The 26,309-nt window shown below is 37.2% G+C and overlaps 1 protein-coding gene across 1 annotated transcript; it reads right to left on the bottom strand.

Annotated features, from left to right (window-relative positions):
• Positions 1 to 3,579: 3,579 nt before the first annotated feature.
• Positions 3,580 to 25,343, bottom strand: LOC141785246 (uncharacterized). The gene is made up of 12 exons (XM_074663429.1): positions 25,121 to 25,343; positions 11,423 to 12,313; positions 11,163 to 11,285; positions 9,068 to 9,177; positions 8,453 to 8,511; positions 8,168 to 8,340; positions 6,659 to 6,787; positions 6,524 to 6,569; positions 6,317 to 6,354; positions 5,951 to 6,038; positions 4,222 to 4,480; positions 3,580 to 4,141 (listed from the first exon to the last, which is right to left on the bottom strand). Exons 2-12 carry the CDS (start codon positions 12,297 to 12,299, stop codon positions 3,953 to 3,955), a joined length of 2,091 nt encoding a protein of 696 aa, XP_074519530.1. The 5' UTR covers positions 12,300 to 12,313; positions 25,121 to 25,343; the 3' UTR covers positions 3,580 to 3,952.
• Between the last annotated feature and the right edge of the window lie 966 nt (positions 25,344 to 26,309).

The following is a 26,309-nucleotide window of genomic DNA, read 5'->3' as shown; positions in this document are numbered from 1 at the left end:
TCACACACACAGATATATGTTATTTTACTTTAAAAATCACACACAGCCTTGACACAATCACATCTCTTTTCTTTTCTCGTGATTTTGACACTGCAGATGTCAAAATGTTTGCACAGTACTTTAGTCCCTGAGGGAGCAGCCTTTCAAAACAAGTCAATCATAACACTTCTATAGATTTTGTGTTTAAATTCATCAGTTAAAAACTCCTGTGTACAGTTTTGATCTGGTTATGAAAGAAAGTGAACAACTCTAATCCATCTGCAACACCCACACATGCAAAATGGCCATCGACAACTGAAAACTTTCTACAGCGATCTTTCTTTTTTTTGAACTCCACTTTTGCGTCCCTTTAATCAAAGCAGCAGGGAAGGTATTAAATGTTCACAGGAGAAACTGACTTTTGTCTGGCTTTTTGTCAGTAAACGTCATCAACACAAGAAAAAGATCAAATCTGGACAAAATCAGCACAAACTAAAACTGCTTTTAAGGAGCTCAAAGGTAGACACTGAATGTTGTGCTCTGGCAAAGTTCACTGTTGAGTCACATTTGTGAAACTCATCAACATAACGCAGCGCGGCTTCTTCTGCCAGTAGCGGCTGTGGCTCATTTGCCTCAATAAGAAGGTCAGGGTTCGCTCTCAAGGTCACATAACATGTCCTTGGGCAAAAACCAGAACCCTAAATTTCTCCAGCGGTGGTGTGTGAATGTGTATGAATGGGAGTGGCTGATACTGAAGGTTCCTTACAGCAGCCTCTGCCAGCAGCGTGGTGTTAAAGCACTTTGAGTGGTCAGAAAGACCAGAAAAGGGTTAAATGTGGATGCATCTCAATAAATTAGAATATCATGGAAAAGTATATTTATTTCACTGGTTCATATCAAAAAGGGAAACTTGTTTATCACAGATTCAGTACACACAGAGGGAAACTTTCAACCATTTATTTCTTTTTACTGTGGCTTGCAGCTGATGAAAACTGAATTTCTGGTAAAAAAAAAAAATAGAAAATTGTGAAATATTTCAATGTTATTTACAAATGTTGTCACTTTCTTAACAGCTAACTCACTGGAAACACCTGTAACCTGAACGCACAGATGATTCAAGGATTCTGGATACAACTTCCTGTGTCAAGCTACTCCTGAAGAAGAGACGTCTGAAGTGTTTTGTCTGGGTTAAGGAGGAAAAGAGTTGAACTTTGTTTTGTGTTTTATATATTCATTCAACCCCTTCTTTTTTCTTAACCAGGTAAGTTACTTAGAACAAATTCTCATTTACAATAACAGCTTGGGACTCAAAGTATAAAAACAAACAGTGGTGCAAAGAGTGGAATCAAAGTTTCTCTAAATCCAGTGTAAGTTTTCCACCTCAGTGATGGTTTAGAGCAGGGGTCTGCAACCTTTACTATCAAAGGAGCCGTTTTACCTCATCTCATTTTAGAGCCACAAAATCTACTTTACCTCTACATAAATACAACATGGTGTATGAAATTCTATAGAGTGTTAAATGTTTACATAATTATCTGAACAAGAAGTGTTTTCAATTTATGAAATTTTAGAACTACAAAAAGAATACTCTAAGTTGATAACGTATATTGATAATGTCGCTCAATTCTTTATTTTTTGCTCATTTCTTGCCACATATCAAACATGTTTATTAAGCCACATGTTGGCAAATGAAAATGTAAATGAAGCTGTCCACACAGGATTAAATTCTCCATTTTCTCCCAGATTAGTCTTTCTCTTGATTTAGTTATCTTACCAGGGTCTTATCTTACCAAGTGAGTGGGCTGTTGGTGGTGAGGTAGAGATTTAGACTTTACTGCAAGATGTGATGCACATTTAGTTTGACAAAATGTTAAATTATTACTTTATTCACTGTCAATGTCATTGATCATCAATAACCTCTGAAAGAAAAGTAAAAAATATTCAATAGTATTTTTTTTTGAAGTTACAGGGAGCCACTGCAGAGGAGTCAAAGAGTGATGTGATGCTCCAAAGGATGCTCCAAAGGTCTCAGCAGGAAAGCTGAGAGCACTTCATGCTTCCTTCTGCTGACAAGCTTTGTGGAGATGCTAAAAGTAGCAGTTTGGTAGAGAATGGTAAATGGTAAGGGGACCAGAGCTTATGTGTGCTTACCTCTACTCTCTTTCACACATCCACACCACATTCACACACTGATGGCAGAGTCTATGTTGAATCTATGTTGTTATTATTATAACATCTTGTATTATTGTCCTTATGTAATCAAACTGTGTGAGCTGTTGAAATTTGGGTTTTCATTAACCGTGAGCCATAATGATCACAAGTACAAGAAATAAATGAATGTTTCCATCCTTGTATCCTGGATCTATATATTCTACTTTATTGAGATGCTCCTGTAGGAACAAGTCCATTTGTTTCTTTTAACTGTTTGTTGAAGTGAGAATGCAGTGCCCTCTAGTGGTATTTACCAAGATATCACCCTGTACTCTACAACTGCCTTCACCCAGTTGATTTTGAGACATGTTGTTTGATATCGGAGACAGATGAATAATGAAATAACTTATCAGTGCTTTTACAGTAGTGCACGTTGTAACAGGAAAAGGAACTGACCTGCCCTCACTCCCTGTGTCCTGTAGGGTCAAAAACAGGCTGTGAGAAGAGAAAGTCCATTTTCAATTTAAGCTTGTGAATCAAATTTATCATAACTTATGAAAAAATATTTTTTTAAATAGACAAGCACCTGCTAGATCTCTGAGAACATCAGGGGTTAGCTGCTTGAACTGAACTCGTTTTAACACTTCTTTCTTTACCCTCTGATGGTTGAACACTGTTTTTTGAACAGTGTTCTCATCACTTTTAAAACTTCAATTAAGTGTAATGATTTCAAAACATATTAATGATTTTTTTTACTTTTGATGAAACACTGAAAGAAATTCAACAAAGCATTACAAATATCGCGTGATGAGACTGAGAAGAGTCGAGTTGCACCCACATCAGGGGTCCAGAGGTCTCAGCTGGCCAGTGAGCTGTGACTGTCCACAGATGGATCAACTTGTGAGTCTTTATCCAAGACTGGAGTCTGACAAGTCACTGACTTGACACCGACAAGTTCTTGTGTACATGAAAAGCTGCCAGTTCACCATTACTGATGATCCCAACAGTGTGTTAAGACTGTGGGTGAATTCTGCCACCACAGCCCCTGTCTGTGGGGGTTTCAAGGGCAGTTGTGGGCTTTTTCTCTGTCTTGACACAGACGGAGCAAAGTGTGAGCTTCAGTCTAAGGTCAAACATGCGGGGATGGATTGTGAAGAATCCATTTTGATAAATAAGGCGAGACCACCAGGGGAGTCTATGAGGGAGGAGAGAAATCTCTCATGTCAGAGATCTAAGAGGACTGAACCTATCTTGTCAAGTCTGCTTAAATAATACAATGCATGGTACTAAAACGTTTTTTTTTACTGATTTATTCACATTTAAACAGATGTTTGGTATGAATCAGAAATGAATAAAAACTGACAAAATATTTACAACAATAACTGAGGAACCATTTCAATATAGTAAACATTTCTGTTCGACAGATAGATAGAAAGATAAATAGGTACGTTGATTAACTGATTGAAAGGGATGGGACATGTTTTCATTTACAAAAACACACACACAAAAAAAACAACAACATGGTTATTGAATTTAATCTTGGTCTGAGTGTAATTTGTGCCAGTCAGTTATGTATCTCTAATGGTTATGAAAATGTCAAAAGGAATAGTCAGAGAAATATCAGGAGTGAGTTTTGGCAGCTTTGAACCAGTCATAAAGAACTCTGGACTAAGCTGGTCATTGGACTAAAAGTACATAAATGCTTGATAAACAGTATCAGCATTTTTGGATACACAGCTCTTTCCTTCATTTGGTTTTCCTGACGTGTGGTTGGTCACATGAGTGGGTTAAACAAAGCACAAAGTAGGGTTTGATCAGTCTCTTAGTACAGTGGTCTTCCGTTGTCATGCCTGTAGTAAGGGTTGGCATAGCCCTGATTGGAGGCGTATGGGTTTGACTGGGGTCGCGTCTGGACGTATGGGTTATTCTGGGGTTTAGACTGAGCGTAGTTGCTGCTCGGGGGTCGAGCACGTGCGTATGGGTTTAGGTCTTCAGGTTCCTCATAGAGACGCTATAACAAATAAAGAAATGAATTAATCTCGTGCCAAACCAGTACCAACCAACCAATGATGTCCACAGACTTTTACTCACTGTGTTCCTCCCTGCCTGGCCCAGATTTGGCCGGCTGTAGCTCGGAGTCATCTCCAGGTTGGTCCTGCGGTCCAAGCTGCTTGTAGTAGTGGTAGTGGCCCGTGGGATTCTGGGTACTCCAGCGCTAGCGTAAGCATTGGCTGATCCATTCACTGGGGTTCCCCTGCTGTTGGCTGTGCTGTTGCTATCCAGTGGTGCTTTGGCAGAGAAGCTGGTGACATTTTCATCTGTGTTCTTCTTTGACTTCTTTTTGGCTGGTCTAAGGAGACATTTTGAAAGTTTGAAAAGATAAATCAGTAAACCGTTTTGGTTTTTTTTTAGAAACACTGGCAACACGTCAGATTTCACAAAAACCATGTTTTCATAATAATAATAATAAGGTTCATACTGATGTGCCAGGGTCTAAAAGGCGTCTATGGAATGGACAACAGGCTTTCATTTGTCCTTATTGTCAGATTTAAAGATTTGTAACCTTGTGCTACTGTAGTCAAAACTGAGGAAGCATTCTGGGTGGACGGGTTACAACTTCCAACCCTTCCTGCTGACCAAATTACACAATTTATTATTTACTAGGGATAGATCGATTATCGGCCGGGCCAATATTTGGCATTTTTGGGCACATCGGCATCAGGCTTTTTTTAAATTCAATGGCCAATATGAAACCCATTCAAAACTGAGTTGTTTTGGCTCTAATGCTTCTCTGCACAGAATTCCTCCCTGTCTACACTATGGAAGCCCTAGATGGTAATCTAAAATCAGTCATGTAAAACCAAACAGAAAATTAATTCAACTGCATAACATGCCTGTAAAAAGCAGCACAAACTCAACTCTGTCCAGTTTTATTGCAGTTACATAGAAATTTTGGAAAAATGTATTTACTGTAGAAAACTTTAGCTATTAATTTTTTATTTAGCTTTATAAAGAATGTTGCTAAGCGTGGGAGCTGTTTAATAAACATATGCTTGAAAAAATTAAATGCAGTTAAGTGTTGGAGTTTTTTACGCCAATATTTTCACTTTGACTGCAGATTAATATCATCTTCAAGTATCGGTTATCGGCCTTCTTACCTACTAATAATCAGTATCTGTAACGGCCCCAAAACATCCATATTGGTCTTTCGCTATTTACTGATTGAATGAATTTATTATAAGCTTGATCTCTGAGATGCAGCACCTTTTTTTTTAAGGTGATGAAATATCACAAATCTTCAGCACAGTTAACAACAGAACTGACTCTTGTGTGGGTTTGAAGCAGATACTTGTGACTGTGGAGTTGACTGACTCTTGTGTGAATGTTTAGGTTTTCTCTAACTGTTCTGTCCTTACAATGCCAGTCTTGTTGAGACAGCTGCAGGAGCAACTTTTGTCACAGAGCTGTCAATAAGTCTTCTTTTGGTCATCAAATTACTAATTAACACTTCAGTTCCCATAAATAATGATCACTTAAACTAATGAAACAAATAAATTAAACAGCATCATATGAGCTAACCATTTTGACGGATAGCATCTTTGATAAAACTGCCTCTTATTTTCCACACAGTGGAGGAAGCAGGCTTTATGACCTATCCTGCAGTCAGTCTCTAAGGGAAGCTCTAAGAATTAATCGACTCATAAGGGAAGAAAGTTGCACTGTTCTTTCAATTAGGTTGAAGGAACAACTGATCCTAAGTATGACTAAGACAATTAAAGCCAGGCAGGAAGTGGGTGAGTGTGTGGATGTAGAAACTCACCTGCATGCTATCACAGCCAGGGCAATGACTGAGGCGAGCAGCAGCGCCCCCAACACAGACCCAACAATCACCAGGATAAGTTCCCATGCTAAGAACACGGGGTGAAAAAGAGATCAGAAAATTAGGATTTGTTCGTAAAACGACTTGAGTGAAACACTTTTGAAAACTCAACCTAAAGGAAACGTTAAGTTGTGCTTTGTTGATTATGTACAAGAAACTTCTGCGCTGGTGTTGTTTAAAATATTACAGAAGCGTTGATAATTTAATTTGGTATCTGAATATAGAAATTTTTGACCCTCATGTGCAGATGAGTAAGTAAGCAGCCAAGGAGTTTCACGTTTTAACAAACACACACTGTATACTCACATTCTTTGCAGTTAAAACCAGAACGACCAAATTGGCAACTAGAAAAGAAGAATTTATTTCATAGTTACACTCATACCAAGCTCTCTATAAAACATCCATCCATGCAGATTTCAGATTTTCCTCAGTGCAGTGATCAAATCTACTTTGTAAATTCTTGTCACATAATTTTCACATGTTGAACAGAGGCTTTGAAAATGAAGTACTTACGCAATACATGTACTGGAGTTGAAAGGCGTCTCACCACTGGGACAAGCTGTGAGGTAGAAAAAGATCAGACATTTAATAAGTTCAGAAGAAAGAGAAGTTTTGTTCTCTCTCACTCTTTACATCAGGCTCACTTACCAATGCATGTTAAGGAGCTGTAGTCCGTTGTAATATACCCTTTTTTGCATTTACATTCAAAAGTTCCATCTCCTGATGTGCAGTCAGTTGTTGTCTTATCACAGTTAGCGCTATCACACAGCTCCGACACTTTAAATGAAGGAAAACAGAAATCTCTGAGCATGTAACCCAAACAAAAGAAGAGGTACATGATGTGCAAACAACTTTAAAACAGTATGACAGGAAAACCCATCAGCAGCACAAACTTATCATTTATCAGCTGAATGGTTCTCTGGTCACATGCAACCAGATGCCAACAACAAGGCTTTGGCACTTTCTAATGCTCTTGCTGAGTTAGTGCTGGAATATAGATTAAAAGATCTATGGCAAATGTTTAAAAGATGTTGAAAACTTGTTTATAAGAGACATATTTTAAAGGTCTGCTTGCAGAGTTGATTTAATGTCTATTCGTCCAAAACCTGTGGCCCCCTAATTTACTATGAAGTTCTCTCTAAAAGTGGTGCAAGTATGTGTCATTAATATCCATCAGCACCCGGGGGTCCCAGCACCTGAGCAGTTAGATTCACAGAGCCCAAGTACTAGCAGCATCAGCAGCGTATTTTAAAATGACTTCCTGCATGATGTACGTGAAAATGTGATATGGGTAAATGTGTCAGGAACTCAGGCCACTGATGGCAGACTACTTTGATGAGATGCTGTCACAATAACCAAACTGACCTGGTTCCATCTCTTGAATTAAGAATTAACCTATTGCTTTTCCAGACAGAATTTCAGAACGGTGTTCTTTGAAGCTGACAACTGAAAGTAGATCTAGGACATTCAGACTCTGCTTAACCCAACTTACCACCAAATTTCAACACTTTCTCTCTAACTGTTTTTCACCTTGTCCTTTCATTCCAAAACATACAAGGTGCAAAGATTCAATCGGACTGAATTCTCTATCGCTAATTCCATTTTAAAACCCTTGAACTGTGTATCTCAGCTTCCTGTGGAACGCAAAGAACACAGAAAAGCCATAATCCCAGCTTGAAGGGTCAAAAAACTCAACTTCACTCTCCTCGACATGTATCTGGTTGCAAATCTCTCATCTCTTATTATTAAGTTTTAATTAGATGTTTTTGCCTTTTTCTTGGGTGAACTTCTATGGATAAAATGTCATGCTGCAGTCAGTCAAAGCTCATAAAATCAAAAACAAAGTGCAAGGCACACTTTTTCTTTTCATTGCCCTATCTTCTCTGAATGAAGGCTGAAAAAAGCTTTAAAGTATAACTTTGAAGAAAGAATAAACAAAGTGCATGAACTTCCAAAAATGTACCAGCCTCTGCATTTTATCATTCTACAATCAACAAAAAAAAAAAACCATCAGCACAATGCTGGAGAAAAACAGATGCAGAGGACTTTTTTTCCTTTTCAGTATGTTAAGTGATGCTTGAACATCTAATAGGAAAATCCTACCACAAATCATCACCAAGATTGGACTTAAGTGCGAGGCCTGAGTAACAAACTGACCTACAAGACTTCCACCTGCAAGTGGAGAGCCTTCAGCAGCAGTTTCAATGTAACTTTTCACCACAGATTCAATGTTTTCGTCTTTATAGTTGGTATTTGTCTCAAATGTATTCTCCACATCTGCCAAGACCACCGTCTCTGCCCTGGACCAAGCTCTGGAACTCGTTTTTTTCCTATAAAAGGAAAAAAAAATGCTCACATTGGTTTTTTGGCACAGTATGCAGCAGGTGTGTAGTAAAAGCTAGTGGATAGTGAGAGCCAGATGGTTGACTCTCAGATACATACCGGAATCCCAGGACTGTAGACTCAATGTAGCCGTCAGTTTCGTTAAAAGCCTTTTCCAGCTGTTTTGAAAAGAAAAAAAGAAAAATGAGAAGAAAAAAAATTGCCTTTATAGATATGTTGCTTACATTTCAAAAATCAGGTTTATTAGTAACAAAGGTGAGTATGTTGAACAGACACTGATGTGCTGGTTGCCCTGGGAGGTACACAGTGTTGTATTTAGGAGGATTTATCAGAACAGATATGGTAAAGATCGAAAAAATATAATCATAATTGTGTTTAAACAACTGTTAAATAAGAATGAGTCCTTCATATCTATGGAGCAAACTGCCTTAAATGAAAGCAGAAATATTAAACTGCCATGTTTCTACAGAAGCACAGAAGGGATAAACTATACCCAATGTGCTTTTTAACTTAGCCAAAAAAGGACTGACTTTCTATTTGGAGAGGGTTTTAAAAAAAATTGACAATTAAAAACCCATGAACTCCCTTTCCATTGTTCCTTCACTGAGAGGGGGTTGAACTTTATTTCTAATATTGCCACTTCCACACAGCGTACCCCTAAGACCACATAAGCACATGTGCACTGACAAAGAGAAAAGTGAAATGCTTAGTTACCTCTGCAACGACTTTATTTGATTCAGTTTGAAATTCTTCTGATGTTGGATCTTCAAGCTTCTCACTGTACACTATCTTTGGCAGAGTCAGTTCTCCAATGTAAACCTTTGCTAAAACCAGAAAAACATATCATTAGGTTCACACTTTATAAAAAATAAATGTTTCAACAGCTTTTTTTATATATTAAAAAAGATTATTTTATTTACTTTCTGGAAAATAGAGTAAACAAGAAGAGGAGCACATAAACACATTTGGTCTAGTAAACATATAAAAAGAGTTAGCAGGTTGTTAGCCAAGCTGTACAGTTGGAATTTTCTTTCTTAATTTCTCAGAGGTGTGTTTTTTTATCCTGCAGGCCTTAAGGAGCTTTCAAACAAACTTGTGTGACATACTGATTAATTACAGAAAACATGAGCCCTTATTTTGAGGAGCCAGTCTATGATCAGCTGTAAGGGTCAGTGGGTACATGATTTGCAATAGAAACAGCTTCCTGATGACTACAGTAAGCTACTCCCAGTAGAAACAACAGATTTTGGGGACCTGAGAACAGTGGTGTGGACAGGACAGGACGGGGACGGGGACGGGGACGGGGACGGGGACGGGGACGGGGACGGGGACGGGGATGGGGACGGGGTCACAGCTCACTTGGCTGGTATGACAAACTGCCCTCGGGAGTGGCATAAATCAAGCTGTATGTGCCTTATTTTTTTCTTTTCACCCCTGCCCTTTAAAAAGCCTGCACAACACTAACACTGGATGAAAACCGAGGAGGCAGGGTGAGGTGTTGCCACAGACAACAACAGTACAGTGACACCAGTGCTGTAGTAAATTTTAGATGTGCAGATATCATCTTTGTTCTGGTCTTGAAGTTGTTCGCTTTCTACAAAGGTTGATGTTTATTTTCTACCTCCCATTGGGATTGTGCCAAAAGCATGATCTAAATCATATCAGCCAAGCACAAACACTTGGGATGAATTTTCCATTCTTTTCCTGATGGCACACACTGTTAGGGATGGGTACCAAATTAGGTACTTTTATAGGTACCAACTAGACATGCACAGATCGATCGGTGCCGATTTTCTTAATTTTGGTAGGTCGGTGATCAGTGATCAGAGATCAGAGATCGGTGATCAGCCCATCCTTACATATGAAACTGATCTTATATCCCTCCAGGAGGGTCTGACAGCCAGCCGTTGTCGCTGTTTGCTCTGAGACCTAAAACTCAGGACACTTTATTAGTTGTTTAAGTGAGAACATAAAGATTTTATTGTTTCACAGGTTTTGTTCAATGATTTTCAATGAAATAAGATTGGAACATTTAAGGTATATACTTTCAGTTATAAAAAATCAAAATCAAAATGGGTATCTGCCAAAATCGGTATTTGGCCAGTCAGGCTTGATCGATGATCGGCCAGAAAATTGTGATCAGTACATCCCTAGTACCAACCAAATTCTGTCAAAAGTACCGTGTACCGATTCATGTCAAATCAAGAAGTACCATGTTTAGGTACCTAAATGCATCCTTGTGACTGTGAGGGAGTGGAAGAGTAGGTGATTTTCCATGCAGGACATGAACATAGCATTGCTAGGTTAAATATTAAAAGATAAATATGTTGAGTTGAAAAAAAAATATTAGTAAACAAAGTGATATTTTTTACCACTTTAACACAAAAAAGTACTGAAAATTGGTACCATTCAGTACCGGTACCAATTCGCAGGTACCGGGAGTCAGCACCTTATCAATTCAAATGTGAAAGGTACCCATCCCAACACACTGTACAGCGGGCTAGTTTTTTTTTTACTTACTATTATTATTTAAAACTATTAAACCTATGAGTTTTTCCCATATAAAGACATGGCTGACTTGATTGACAGGTGGGCATCCTGTTCAAAAGTGGGCTGAAGGACTGGCATTTCGCTTCATCCAGACTTGAAAAAAGCTAGGTTGACGTCAGCATTGCCAGCCTAGACCCCATTAAGAATGAACTTCAAAACTCCTAATCAGAAACAAATGGGTGAAATTACTGACACCAAATCCATATGTTTTACAGTCTATGCCTAAAGCTTCAAACAAGAAACACCTTCAAATACTTACCACTCTCACAAATTCGCTTGTCTTCATTGTAGACAGCACCAGTCGGACACACGCATTCAAACGTTCCGTTAAAACGACGTTCGCAGGTACTGCCCCCACCACATGGGTTAGGTGTACAAGGATCTTTGAATAAAGAAAATAAGACAGACTAGAATAAAAAACAACAACAACATGATTTTATATACCAAGTATGGAGGTATAATAAAACACTTATGATGAATAATAAAGAGATAAGTTCAAGGTTGAATAACCACAATCACCTGGAACAGTTGGTGCGGGTGTGGGAGGTTTTGTGGTCTGTTCCCCAGCATCTGGAGTGGTACCTGCAGTTGTGACAGGTTTTGTGGTCTGTTCCCCAGCATCTGGAGTGGTACCTGCAGTTGTGGGAGGTTTTGTGGTCTGATCCCCAGCATCTGGAGTGGTACCTGCAGTTGTGGGAAGTTTTGTGGTCTGTTCCCCAGCATCTGGAGTGGTACCTGCAGTTGTGGGAAGTTTTGTGGTCTGATCCCCAGCATCTGGAGTGGTACCTGCAGTTGTGGCAGGTTTTGTGGTCTGTTCCCCAGCATCTGGAGTGGTACCTGCAGTTGTGGGAGGTTTTGTGGTCTGTTCCCCAGCATCTGGAGTGGTACCTGCAGTTGTGGGAGGTTTTGTGGTCTGTTCCCCAGCATCTGGAGTTGTACCTGCAGTTGTGACAGGTTTTGTGGTCTGTTCCCCAGCATCTGGAGTGGTACCTGCAGTTGTGGGAGGTTTTGTGGTCTGTTCCCCAGCATCTGGAGTGGTACCTGCAGTTGTGACAGGTTTTGTGGTCTGTTCCCCAGCATCTGGAGTTGTACCTGCAGTTGTGGGAGGTTTTGTGGTCTGTTCCCCAGCATCTGGAGTGGTACCTGCAGTTGTGGGAGGTTTTGTGGTCTGTTCCCCAGCATCTGGAGTTGTACCTGCAGTTGTGGGAAGTTTTGTGGTCTGTTCCCCAGCATCAGGAGTGGTACCTGCAGTTGTGGGAGGTTTTGTGGTCTGATCCCCAGCATCTGGAGTGGTACCTGCAGTTGTGGGAAGTTTTGTGGTCTGTTCCCCAGCATCTGCAGTGGTAGGTGCAGTTGTGGGAGGTTGTGTGGCCTGATCTCCACTGGCAGCATCCATTACCGCAAGGGAGACTGTGGTTGATGAAGCATTGTAATAAAGTAGTTAATGATTATGGTTCTTTATCTTGCAGCTACAGCTGAATAAATAGCTGATTAGAAAGTCAAACTCAGCTCTTTTTTCGTTAAGTTTTAACTGAGTCTTCTTTATCTGGCAAGGATATCTATGAAAAATAAAGGTAAGTGATAGAAAGCTACTGGTGTAGCAGTTGTAATGAAATACATGAAGTAACAGTCCTTTCTCAGTTTTTTTTTTTTACATATTTGTTTGCCTCTGTGATACAATCACATTGATCACGGAATTATCGGTGGGATTTATACCTTAATCCCAGTCTTAAACTGCAAAACTCAGGCTGTAGAATTTGAAAAATTAAACAGAGGAAACCAGGGCCTAAATCCACTAATGCTGCAGTTTTTAATGGCTGGCAGCGTCCATGGCCTGGGTTTCTGAACACCTTTTTCTGGCATGTATCATTGCCATGTTAGAGCACCGAAACACAACACAAAATATAATTTAAAAAAAATGTAAAAGCCTAAAATATAATAACCAGTTGATAATGTAACAGAAGTGCTAAGCCCAAAATGTAATTGAAACATGTAACAAAACCCAAACTGTAACAAGTTCTTACATTCTTTTTTAAATTTCATTTTGAGTCGTATCATGGTACATTCAATTTTATTAGACATCAGTAGTGGCTAGTATTAACTGCTGCTTTAAACTTGAAATTCTACCCTAAATGCCCCATTGGTGTTGATTTTGATTGGTTGTTGAGGGAGGATTGACATTACAGTGAGAGTGTTGGAAGATTTTGAAGTGTGTGCACTGTGAGCACAGCTGCTAAAAACTGCTAACACACAATGAAAATTCTCAAAGGAAACGTTGAATTAAATACAATTAACATCTGTATTTGTAAGTTTCCTTTTTGTGTGCATGTGAGACATAAAACAAACATCAAAACATTTCGTTACCATGATTTGTGTCCACAGAAGCTCAACTAGTAAAAAAGTATCCCTTATCTCTGCCATAAAAGTTGCTTAAGTATCATCAGGTAGGACTTTAACCATGTAACGCAATAACCACACCTGAGGAGTTGAAGAAAAGATTGCTTGACAGCAAGAGACTTCTAAAGAAAGGTAGGTTGGCAAAATGGTCATGATCTAAATCTGCCCGTGCCAACATTGTCGTTAAACATTTACATTTACAAACCTAACCACGAGGGGAGAATGGTTGTTAGGGAAAAGCTTGAAGCCATATCGTGTTTGAAGTTGCAATATAAACTAAACATGAATCTTAGGTTGTCAAGGGTTTACTGACTGTTTGTTGAATAATTACACTACAGACTTAAAGTGACAACATTAATGCTTGTCCATTAACTTAAATGAAAGAAAATTTCAAATGAAGCATTTCAAGTTTGAGTAAGAATCTTAAGTTACTTACCGAGACATGCTGAAACCAGCCAAAGCACTGTGAGGAGTCTGAAATCTCGCGCCATTTGATTAAGATTTAAAATGTCAGTACAGAAAAAAAAGCCAGCCGGGGGTCTGAGAGTGAATCCTTTTGTGCGCGAAAACCTTTGCAGTCTGAGGCTCAGGTGTTCTCCAGCAGCAGTTTTAATCATTAGCCACTCCTAAGAAGGCGGGACTGTGCCAAAGTACAAGTCCCATTACAGACAAGACGAATTGGCTCACCTTTCCATGACATGCATCTGTTTTAATCATGTTTTTGTGTTTTCATAAATGTTGGGAAAGTGTGTCACTAAAGCTGTTTCACTATGCCTGTCTTCAACAAGCACAAGTGTATCCAAGACAACATTTAGTGAAAGGCTTTTGGTTTGGCACATGATCTTCAAGATCTTCTGTGTGAAAAGTTTTTTCACCATTTGGGAACGCTTTTAAAATGTAACAAGTATCTTTTCTTTTCTTTTCTTTTCTTAGTTTTGAATTTAATGATGTTGACAAAAGCAATATTGAAGCCCTTGGTGAGGGTTTTTAACCTGGTTATAGAACAGACTGAAATGACATAGAAATGCAAATAAGACTCGAAGCAAAAAGATTTGCTAAATTTCAAAGCTTGTCACTGCTGCCATGGATTGGTTTCGGATGACATAATGTTTCAGCAAATCCACAAATCAGTCTTTTTTTTTTACATTTGGTTTTGCACAAAAAGCAGTGGAGCGATACATTCGACCACCAAGTGAGCATTGAAAAAAAACAAATGCGACTTACACCGATGTAGTGTTTTGTTTAAAGTGGTTGCCAAAACCCATATAAACGAAATCTTTTATACAAAGAATTTGGACAATAAAATTCATGTATATCATAAGAATATAGCAAAATTAAATGGGAATTTATGATTTGTAACTCTTGCCCTGCTCTATTTTGGAGAATGGGACAGTGAACAGAGCAGGAAAAGAGGATAAAGAAAGGGAGTGTTGAAATGACATGCAGTGCCTTAGGTTGGCGGTAAAACCCAGTTTTCCCACCACATGGGACCGTGACTTAACCATCGGGTCAAGCTTGAACCATCAAACCCATTTTTAGCCACATGATGTCTTTTCAAAGTATGGAAGCTCATGTTTTTTTTTTTTTTTTTTTTTTTTACCATAGACAGATCCAAACTTGAACTGTTGTTGTCCAGTAACATTACTGAAAAGGATCCACATCAGTACTTGTTACAATTAACCTCTCTATATAATAAAGGGGGAGTCTGTTGTCTTTGCAAACCAGAAACAGACACTAAATTGCTCGGTGTAAGGACAACAGACTCCATTAAAAACACATTTTGACCCGTTGAACTTTTCATTCCACTTCAGTTCTTTAAAGTTCTTTTTGTTCGTGCAAGGGTTTTCAGGCTGCCCTCATTTTTAATGTCCTCAAGATTACTGAGCCATTAAAAACAAACCTATAGTCTAAGGATGCACTGGTCCAACTTTTGTGGTTCCTATACCCATCTGATACCAGTGTTAAATAATTACCTGCATGCCCTACTATAGGATAAGACTGGTGATGTTATGGGTAAAGGGCAAAAATAAGTATATGGAATTACTGAGGTTAATATTTATTCAAACTATGGATTATTTCAAGGTTTACCATCAAAACAATTATTCAGAATGCAACATGTAAAAATCAAGTAGCAAAGAAAAAAAAGGCATAGAGCTGTTTGCCTGGATTGGCAACATGAATCTCTTTCCACTGTTACAGATCCAGCTTTGAGGGGCACGGATAACCTATACCGCTGATTGGTATCGGTGCATCTCTAATATAGTCTTGCACAAAACAATTTTTAAAAACAAAGTCCCAAACTCTGCATACAGAGAAGTAGAAATTACCAAACATGGGAGTTGCTGTTCTACCCCAGCCTCAAATAGTGATCTTTTCTGCTCTGAGTTTAACAACTTCTGTGTTAGGTCCAAATTCAGCGCTGAAAACATGAATCCCATCATAACATTACATTTTTAAACACTTTCAAATACACAACTAAACCCTTAAATGCTGAATGTATCATATTTGATTCCTGTGTTTTAAAAAAAAACTCTATCTTATTAACATGAATAATAGTTTCCTTAAAAACCTCTTCAATTAAAAAGACAAGATTCTATCCCCCTAAGGATTATCATACCGCTACAAGCAGCTTTATCTGTATTTATATTTTATATGGTTGTATAATGGCTACACCCATAAAATCATCCACAGGAAAATCATCGCTAGGTTTCAAGAAGTTGCGGTAAGAATAACATTAAAATTGTTACTTGTTTTTTAAAATAGGTATTTTCTGTATTAAAATAAAGAATATTTACTACATACATTACTACAACAACTTACCAAAACTGCCTAATTTATCAAATGTGAAATAAAAATTATCTAATAAACAAAATGATATTACCGCCAAAAGGACCAAAGCAGGTAACTGATTGTGATATGACTAGGGATGCACTGATCCAACTTTTCTGTTTCCAACACCAATACCTGGGCTTTGGTTATGGACCAAGACTGATCTGATACAACTGTGAGATAATAACCTGCATTGCTCTACTGTGGGATAAGAATGGTAATGTTTTGGGTAAGAGGCAAAAAATAGTATATGGAATTACAGAAGTTGGCATTAGTTTAAACAAAATGATATTACAATTTTGTTTTGTGGATTTTGTTAAAAGGGTTAAAATATCCAAACATAATTGGAATTTTCTTGCTTTTTTTTTTGATGATTCACGCTTGAAACGATCAGTCATGTATAACTCAAATCTTCTTGAGATCACAGTTTACATTACATGGAGTACAAAAATGGTTCAGTGTTGTCATTTTTATGTTGCCTACAGTAATGACTGAATCTTTACCAGTCAGAGCAACAACTAAACTAATGAAATTCTTCAGATAATTTTTAAAAAAGCCTGCTGCCAAGAGTGTTTATGATAAAAATCAAAGATTTATACGTATACTTTTATTTACAGTTTATGTGCTCTATGGTTAAAAACACAATTGCCAATAAGCAATCAGAACATGATCAGGATAAAAATGGTCACGTCATTTATCTACAATGTTCCTGGGTCAAACTTTATTAGAGCAAATGTCATCTCAAGTTAAGTTCCTGTTGGAAATATTCCAGTTCTTTAAATAGAGCCGAGGGTTCAAACCAGAGGACAGCATTTACTGGCAGAGGTCACAATCACAGTGACAAACCAAACAACATGGTTCCTGGTTGAGTTTTGGCTTCACAGCTGTAAACACTTTTTCTTACACAGTTAGCTGACATCTCCAAACAAAAAAGACAAAGAAGACGGCAACACCAACAGTGTATGCTAAGGGGTTGCATGATTTATAATTTCTGGCAAAATTCAGCTTTTTAGATAGAAAGTATATTGTATGGAAGTGAATCTCAGCCTTAGATACTGATAAGAGCCTTTACAAACAGGAAGGTCAAAGATGACATTCCTTACCAGTCATTTTATGAATTTATTGCACTTCAAAAAACATGAAACTAACTCATATGAAAAGGATTTCTTCACCGACCTAATTAAAATCTCTCAACACCCCCTCTGTAAAGCCATTTTATTGAAGTTTAACACTATTATTCATCAAAGTCTTCAAACATAGTTTGAGAGTCTGATATAACTGGTTTATGACTGCAAATGTTATCAGGAAACAAGGCGGACAATAAAACCAGGTGGGGCCAAGGAAAATAAAACCTTTGCTTCAAGACGCCATGTTAGATAAAATGATAAAGGTACAAACTGTTAAAGACGAGAAAGAGAGCAGAAAAGATCGTCACAAGCACAAGCCTTTGGTGTATCAATGGTGTTAAAAACTACACGTCAACAATGTGAGTCTGAAGTCACAACAAAGATTTTTTTTCCTTTGTTTTGATCTTAGCTTTCCACTTCATCACAAGTCATAAATGATCCTATCTCCACCTTGACTTTGACCCTGCCTGCATGTCTAGATGCAATTGTGACAACTTCATCTTTGTGACATGTCAGCATCATCATTGGCGTCAGTGGAAAATATGACGTCAGGTCATTAAAGATAATGTAAAATGAACACTTTTCACAACACGTGTTGGCCATGAAGTTCCAGAGTAACAAGATGTTTTACAGATAAGAAAAAAAACATCTTGTTATCAATTTAAGGTCTTCACAAAGAATCTCAAAATAATAATTTGGGCCTCGCTTTAAATATCAAATCGCTGAATTCATGGACCGATGTACAAACATTTCTTGCAAATAAATGATCTTTCCTGACCTTGATTTTGCAAGTTAGCCAGCAAAAACTGGTGCCAATGGCCTCAATAAGTGAGGAGATTCTGAAGTCCAGAGTCACCCCAGCGTTTTTTTGCTGATTTCATTTTCCAGCAGGACCTGACACCTGCCCACACCGCCAAAAGGACCAAAGCAGGTAACTGATTGTGATATGACAAGGGATGCACTGATCCAACTTTTCTGTTTCCAACACCAATACCTGGGCTTTGGTTATGGACCAAGACTGATCTGATACAACTGTGAGATAATAACCTGCATTGCTCTACTGTGGGATAAGAATGGTAATGTTTTGGGTAAGAGGCAAAAAATAGTATATGGAATTACAGAAGTTGGCATTAGTTTAAACTTTAGAATATTTAAATGTTTAGCAGCAGTTTCAATGTTTCAGAATGTACAGAAAGTCTATTCAATTGTAAACTTTTATACCCTGTAGACTGGTAATGCAGCAAAAAACAAAGAAAGTGCATCAGAAGTAACATTTTGAATCAACTAGCCAAGAGTGCTGGTAAAAAAATAAATAAATAAAAAAAGGCATAAAGCTGGTTGCCTGGATCAGCACCATGGATTAGCCCCTTCCCACCCATACCGATCCAGCTTTCAGGGGCACTGATACACCAGGATCGGTATCAGTGCATCCCTAAATGTGGGCCAGCAAACTCATCAGACCTGATGGACACCTGACCCAGGAACCCAGAGGAGCTGAAGGTTGCTTTCAAAGAAACCTGGCCTTCATGGCACACAGCACTGATGATGTTATTCATGCAAAGAAGGAGTTTTGGGTGCAAATAAATGAACATATTTTTTAGAAGGCAAACAGTTCTATGTTAAAAATCTTTTTCATTGGTCTTGAGTAAAATTCCAAATATACGCGCTACTGGAAAAAGAAAAAAAAAATCACCGACATTGAAAGAAATGAATGCTTGAAATCTTTCACCCTGTCTGTTCTCAGTCTAAATAATATATGAGTCTCATTTTTTGAAATGAATGACTGAAATCAACTTTCCATCATATCCATGCACCAGTATATATATATATATATATATATATATATATATATATATATATATATATATATATATATATATATATATATATATATATATATAAAAAATATATATATATATATATATATATATATATATATATATATATATATATATATATATATATATATATTAGAGCCTGACTGATTAATCAGTTGGGCCGTTTAATCAGTCAGGCCGATTAATCAACATCGGCCAAAATGTAGGTGATTATAAAAAAATTTTGCTCCGCGGAGAATGTCACTCCTGTTCCTGTGTGTCTGCGTGTTGGGCTGCACCCTGCCCTCGTGCCCGCCCCCTCCGGCCACCATTGTGTAATGTAAGACTATAGAACGGCGTTGTCGTGTTAGTTGCTTTTTTGAAAGATAAACAAAGATAAATGGTACTGTTATTTCACACGTCCAACATTATCTGATGTAAGACTATATTTTAACGTTGTGTAAGTTGCTCATTGTGTGTTAACAGTTTGACTTTTTTTTTCTACTAACCGTGTTTTAAGTTTGACTTATTTATTTATTATTATGTTTACAGCTTGTTCTTATTTATCATTGGTTAACACTACAGTTCTTATGTTGACAGTTTTATAATAAAAGTTCCTTGTTTTAATTTAATAGTGTTCTGTCTCTGTCTTAAATCATATCGGTATTACAATAATTTGTGTTCATATACAGTATATATCCTGCGTATATCAATGAATTTATTATATATATCCGCCGATATATAGGATATTGGTCACTATATTGGATATTGGCTTGTTTTTGTCCCCGGTATCAGCCCCAAAAATCCCATATGGGTTGGGCTCTTACACACACACACACACACACACACATATATATATATATATATATATATATATATATTTATATATATATATAACACATCCCTAAACTTACCATCTGGCTTTCTGCCCTTTTTGTTTTTCCCTCAGTGATTTTTTGTGGAGCACTTTGGGTCAACTATGTTGTGTTTAGTGCCATATAGGTTTAGTTTATTTGATTTGATCCATTTAGTTACAGTGGATAAGTACCTCATACAACCCCATGTCATCACTTAAGACCATAATTCTTATGGAGTCCTTGGCTTTACCAAGCAGAAGTATTGTGGTTCTGTGGTGTTGACATAATTAATTGACTGGTCTCATTAATCATCCCCATCAAGTGAAAGATGTAAAGTTGGTTTGTTATGTGTTAAGTCTTCATGTGTTCTCTCACATTACTCCTGTAAACATGACTTGCATAGGAAGGCTTTAGAAAGAGTAGATACTTTGACACATTTGACTTACATTTATGCTACACTGTCATGTTCCTGACTGCTTTCTGCAAAAAAAGCATTCAAATAAATGTTAACTTAACTAAATGTTAATCATTTACTTGAGAAAGAGGTGCAGCGTATTATGAAACCCTCCAGCCTTCTTATTAAGATATCAAGACTGTAAAGCATTTCTCACCAGCAGATTTTTATGAACATGTTGCTATAAAGAGAGTCAATAGAGGTGCAACAGAGCGCAGTAATTACCTCTGTGTCCTCTTGCCTACAGTAAGTCCAAAGTCACCTACGGTTACAGCCATCCTTAACCACACCCAAGCTGCTGTTCCTGGCATCCAGGGCTATAAATTAGTGTAGGGACATGGCGTTCAGGGAAAGAGACTGTGCCTGCTGGGCAAAATGTGGCAGTCAGTCTGGTGACTCTGATCTGCTCAAATGGTGCTTCAAGAAAAGACAAAACAAAGAAACTGTTATACTTTTACACTTGCAGTATTTGGTTTCTGTGCACTACATCTCTTCCTAAGACACAGTCTTTTAATGTTTCTGTACTTGGAATTTTCAAGTATTTCACATTTACTGCACTAACACTGCATTTCTGGGAACTTACAGAAGTTAACAGAGTGTCTGCCTAACCCACTTCAGTCCTGATTAGATCTTAGGATGAACATGTACAGTATGTTTCACAATTTTGTACTTGGGGTGTAACCAAGTATATCTTCTGATTTATCATCATCCCAAATATCCCTTCACAATAGAAGCACAAAGTTTCAATATGTCAGTTTGAATTCATACATATGCTTCATAAAAAGATAAATAAAAATAGAACAAACTTGGAATGGTCCTTTAAACCGATTCCTCCTACACTTTCACTCTTAGCAGCTGTTGTGTGCTCCCACTGAGTTTGATTAAATTTGAAATATTAAATAAAAATAAGAAAAAATTAAATAAGTATTATCAATTAGTATTTATCCTTCCTGCTCTTAATAAATCAGCAATTTAATTGTCTTTTCTTAATATCTATCAGTCATTATACATTTGCTGTATTGTGTCATTATTAGTCAAATACTGTTCATCATATCTTACTATACAATAAAATATAGTATGGAATTCTATTACTTATATTTTACAGATCAAATCATGAGAAATCCTGCTTGCTAAAGTGAGCAAATTGGAAATCTTGGTGTTATTCTGGATTTTGAGTTCAACCTTGGGACTCAAATTACCAATAATACAAGAATGGCATTGTACCATCTATAAAAAAAACATCTTAATTTTACAACTATTTAGATCCAGAACTGACGCCAAATAACAAGCTCATGTACTCATCTCGACTGGGTTAGACTACTACACTGCTCTGCTCTCAGGACGCTCAAAATGACCCGCAAGATAACTCCAACTAATCCAAAACAAAACAGCCGCAGTCCTGACATGCAACAAAACATACGGTTCTCAAACCACTTCCTTGGCTCCTCGCTCAATACAGAATCACTTTGAAAATCCTATCACTGGACCATAAAGGTCTCAATGGTTCAGCACCTCGGTACATTTCTGTGTTGTTTACAGGTTATAATCCGATCAGACCCCTGAGATCATCAGGAGGAATTCTGTAGCTGTGCCCAGAATCAAATCAAAACCTAGTGAACGTGCTTTTGGTTACTGTGCTCCTTTGCTGTAGAACAAACTGGCCACTGACCTGAGGTCCATAACATCTGTCTCTACTTTTGAAACCATCTAAAACCTGTTCATGTTTTTTCACAGAGCATAGGAACTAGAGCCCGACCAATTAATCTGCGTTTTTAAGTTGCATCTTTTGTTAGATGAAGAGAGATAAATGCTACTGTTAATTCACACGTCCACCATTATCTAATGTAAGAGTATAATATGGCGTTTTAACATTCTGTAAGTTGTTTTTTTGTGTGGTAAACAGAGATAAATGGAACAGTTAATTTACACAACCACCATTATCTAATACAAGAGTAATATACAGCGTTTTAATGCCATGTAAGTTGCATCTTTGTGAAAGGAATATATGCATTATGAAACTGTTTACATGTTTACAGTTTGAAAACTTTATTTTTGAATATCTATGTTCATTATATTCTTAAAATACAGTTTGCACTAGTTTGTTTGCACAGATTTGCCTTATTGTCTTATTAATCATTGTGTGTTTACAGTTTAATTTTTCCTATTTATCATTGTGTCTTTACAGTTTGATTTTTTTTAAATTCATCATTGTGTTAATTTTTTTTTTTAATTTATCATTGTGTTTAAAGTTTAACTTTTTAATTTATCATTGTGTGTTTAAAGTTTGACTTTTTTTTCTACTTACTGTGTTTAAAGTTTGACTTATTTATTTAAGGTGTTTACAGCTTCTTCTTATTTATCACTGGTTTAAACTACCGTTGTTATGTTGACAGTTTTGTAATTAAAGCTCCTTGTTTTAATTTAGTAGTGTTCTGTCTCTGTCTTGAATCATATGAGTATTTTAATTTGTGTTTATATACAGTATATATCCTGTGTATATCAATGAATTCATATATATCAGCCAATATATCGGATATAGGTCGATATATCGGATATCAGCTTTTTTTGCCCCCCAATATCGGTATCAGCATCGGCCCCAAAAATCCCATATCGGTCAGGCTCTAATAGGAACAGCTAAAGTGCAAGTATGTTAATATGATAACTCCTGTGGCTGCATGAACAGCAGTGCTTTAGGGTTTGACTTAGTGTGACCTGTTTGTGTGATTGATATATATTACCTGCTGGGTGTTTCCTTTTTGTATTTTAACTTCACTTAAATTCCTTTAACCAGCTGTTACGGATTTCATAAGCTTTTATCCTTATTGTAATGCCCAATGAGGTTATTTGTACTTGAATATACTTGTTAAAGACAGTTACTGTTGGGATCCCCGTCCCTGATTAACACACTCATAGATTAATTTTGAAGGTTGTGTTTTCATAAGGTTTTATTACGTTTTTCTTTTTTCTGATATTTTAATGTTGATAAACTCAAAATTACCTCATGTATTTATTTATGCTCAAGGCAACTAAAGGAAGCCACTGAGAACCAGATACTGCATGCAACATTTCTTTTGTATAAGAACTTTCTTTCTGTATAGTTTTACTAGCAAGGACCACACTCAACAAAATGCCATTTGACAATGATTTTTTTTTTTTTTTGGCTAATTTGACTCAGAATATGATCAGGAACATATTGCTGTTGCTCAGTTAGGAGGCTTATACACTAACACATTTGTTTGAGAAAATGAGAGGCTGTGCGGATTCCAGCTCATTGAATCCATGTTATGGCAAAGGCTTGTATTCTCATCTTACATACGAATTTCAAATAATAAGTCTGAAAACTGGTTTACTAGTGGTCGTGTAATGTAAATAGATTAATGTTGCCAGACTGTTCCAAAAAGGTTGTATCCTATAAAAAGCAACACCACAGAAATCACTTCACTGATAATACACTAACTAGGACAGCCAGCAGCTATAAAATGACTGTTTGCATAACATGCATGATGCTTCAGCTGTTATAATGTCAATGTGACAGCTCCATCTACTGGTAACTGACCTCACATCTGAGGAATGAGAGGAGGATCACATGACATAAGCTTTAAATGACATGCTCTCACAGGTTAAGCAAGGTGAGTCCATGTGTGACCAAATTGCTTGCACTCCAAAGCCCTGGGTTTCCAACTTTGGTGAGAGCCAAGCTTGAACCGCATGAAAACAAATGAGTATTGATATCAACAGGCAAAGCAATAGTCAGCTTTTGGTTGCTGGCCAAAAGGTTGAATTAGGTACTTTTGTGGGTATCTACTGGATTATGCCTGTTGTACTCAGTACTGATTCCTGTAAAATCAAATGGCACCATGTTTAGGTACCTGAACACATCCTTGTGACTGTAAGTAAGTGGAAGAGAACACAATTTTTCCATATTGGACATAAACACAGCATTACAAGTTTATATATTAAGAAAATAATATTTTAAAAAGAAGAACTTTGAGATTTTATCATGAAACAAATATATATTTACTACCAAATAAAACACAAAAGTACCAAAATTTGATCCCATTTGTTTCTGATACTGATTGCCAGGTACCAGGCATTGGTGCAGTATCATTCTTAATTTGAAAGGTACCCATCCCTTGCTTTAATGTTGCATTACTTCATGCAATCCAGCAATTTATTTGCTAAATTCTGAGTCTTAAGTCTTGCTTAACTTTAAGAAACCATCAGATTCATTATTGAACCAGAGGAGGCATTATATCCATTGTCAGAGCTCATTCTACAATATAAATTTGGCAGATTTTGCACAGAAAACTGTAAAAAATAAGTTTAAACAATGTGTACATGCAATAGTGGGGATCGAGCATATTTCAGTTACCGAAAACTTGAGAAAATGAAAACTAGAGGTAAAATAAAAAAAAAATAAATAAATAAAAAAAAAACGTTTTTCGTTAACCGAAATAAGAATGAAAACGAGACGTTAAAACTTGACTGTGAGTTTACAAAACTAAACTAAACTAAACAAAAGTTAAAATTTTCTCCAGTTTTCATCTTTGTTGACCAGGCCTTGAAACACGGGACACGAATAAACAAGTAACCTTCAAATGTCATGTTCCGAGGCAGAATCGGAACCTTGAAAAAATAGTAGCCAGCTTATACACGGTTTTTATGTGGGAGAGACTCAAGAGCCGTGCACCTGGCTTAGCATGTTAGCAAAGCTAACACGGGTATTTGACACATACCTGGTTAGCAAAAAGCTCTTCGTCGTGCAGCTCTCCAAGATCCCGAAACGATGAAAGTCGACCCAAGCTTCACCCTCACTGAGTAAAAAGTATTATCTCCTTGGCATTTCGTTTCAGTTTGTTGGTGGTTTTCTTCCTTCTGCTGCTAAGTTTACTATCGTAGCCGCTCGGGATAGCTTCTTCCGCTCGACGAGCAACAAGCAAAGTCACTTGCGCACTGGGCGCTCTGTAATTGGCTGATGTGACGTAACGACGCACACTCTCCGTCCAGGAACGTCCCTGTAAAAAGTTGTTTCTGCCCCGTAATAACCTCTTGAGAAGGATCCGAGTCGGCATCATGAAGTAAGATTAGTGCTGCGCTCTGCTGGCACGGCACAAAACACAACACAGACATTTTTATTATTATTATTTTTTTTTTTTTTCTTTTTTACAACACAGACTTACGACGGTGGCTTTGACAGGACGTTATCATTTAGAAGTAATGACTGAGCAGAATAATTCCCATCAAAGTTGACATTTTTATTTTTTAGAAAAATCCTGCACTCTATCCTCAAAAAATATTCAAACCCACAAGTTTCAGTGCTATGTGTGTGAGGGTTTGCTACTCTTTTTCCTGGTTATTTTGCTTTTTACTCATCATTTATCCTGTTTTGTTGTCTCTTATTTTATGTACTTGCACCAACATTTTACACTCAGATTTTATTGAACATTGTGCAATAACAACAAAGATATTTTTTCTTCTATCCTAAGGTCAGAATTATGTATTTGTGACTGTACCTGGTCATGGTTAATGTCCATTATTTGTGCACTAAACTTTTAATTATGAGTGGTATGTTGCTGAGAAAAAAAAGGATTGAATCAGGTAATTCTGCAGCATTTTTCTGGTTGACATAAGAGTCAAAAGCCCCATTCCCATAATTAGCCCTAATAAAAGCCCCTTTTAATTACTTGGGATATCATTAAAATGTTTTTTCCCATTAATTATTTTGAGTTAAATGCAACATTTTATTCTCCCTGCATTAACAACTGATTTTTTTTTTTTTTTTGCCATTAAGAGACAAACACTGAACACTACATACATTTTTGTAACAAAAAGTTTTTATTGGCTTCTCTAATCCGTTCATCATCTCAATAACAGGTACAGCCTGGGAAATCATATCACAAGGGGTCTAGAACAAATAAGACAAAG

Source organism: Halichoeres trimaculatus, unplaced genomic scaffold, assembly GCF_033239565.1.
Source record: "Halichoeres trimaculatus isolate MK-OKI-2021-1 unplaced genomic scaffold, fHalTri1.1 fHalTri1_scaffold_23, whole genome shotgun sequence".
NCBI classification, from domain to species: Eukaryota; Metazoa; Chordata; class Actinopteri; order Labriformes; family Labridae; genus Halichoeres; species Halichoeres trimaculatus.
Note: the sequence above shows the minus strand (reverse complement) of the source record. Positions and strands in the feature narration are given on the sequence as shown.

What these genes read in the sequence shown, in the direction of transcription:
- LOC141785246 (XM_074663429.1), bottom strand. Translation starts at nt 12,299, where the DNA reads ATGGATGCTGCCAGTGGAGATCAGGCCACACAACCTCCCACAACTGCA. An exon ending in TGCAGGTGGAAGTCTTGTAG is followed by an intron (nt 6,788 to 8,167) that starts GTCAGTTTGTTA and finishes CTTCATTTAAAG; the next exon opens with TGTCGGAGCTGTGTGATAGC. An exon ending in AACTCCAGTACATGTATTGC is followed by an intron (nt 6,355 to 6,523) that starts GTAAGTACTTCA and finishes CTTCTTTTCTAG; the next exon opens with TTGCCAATTTGGTCGTTCTG.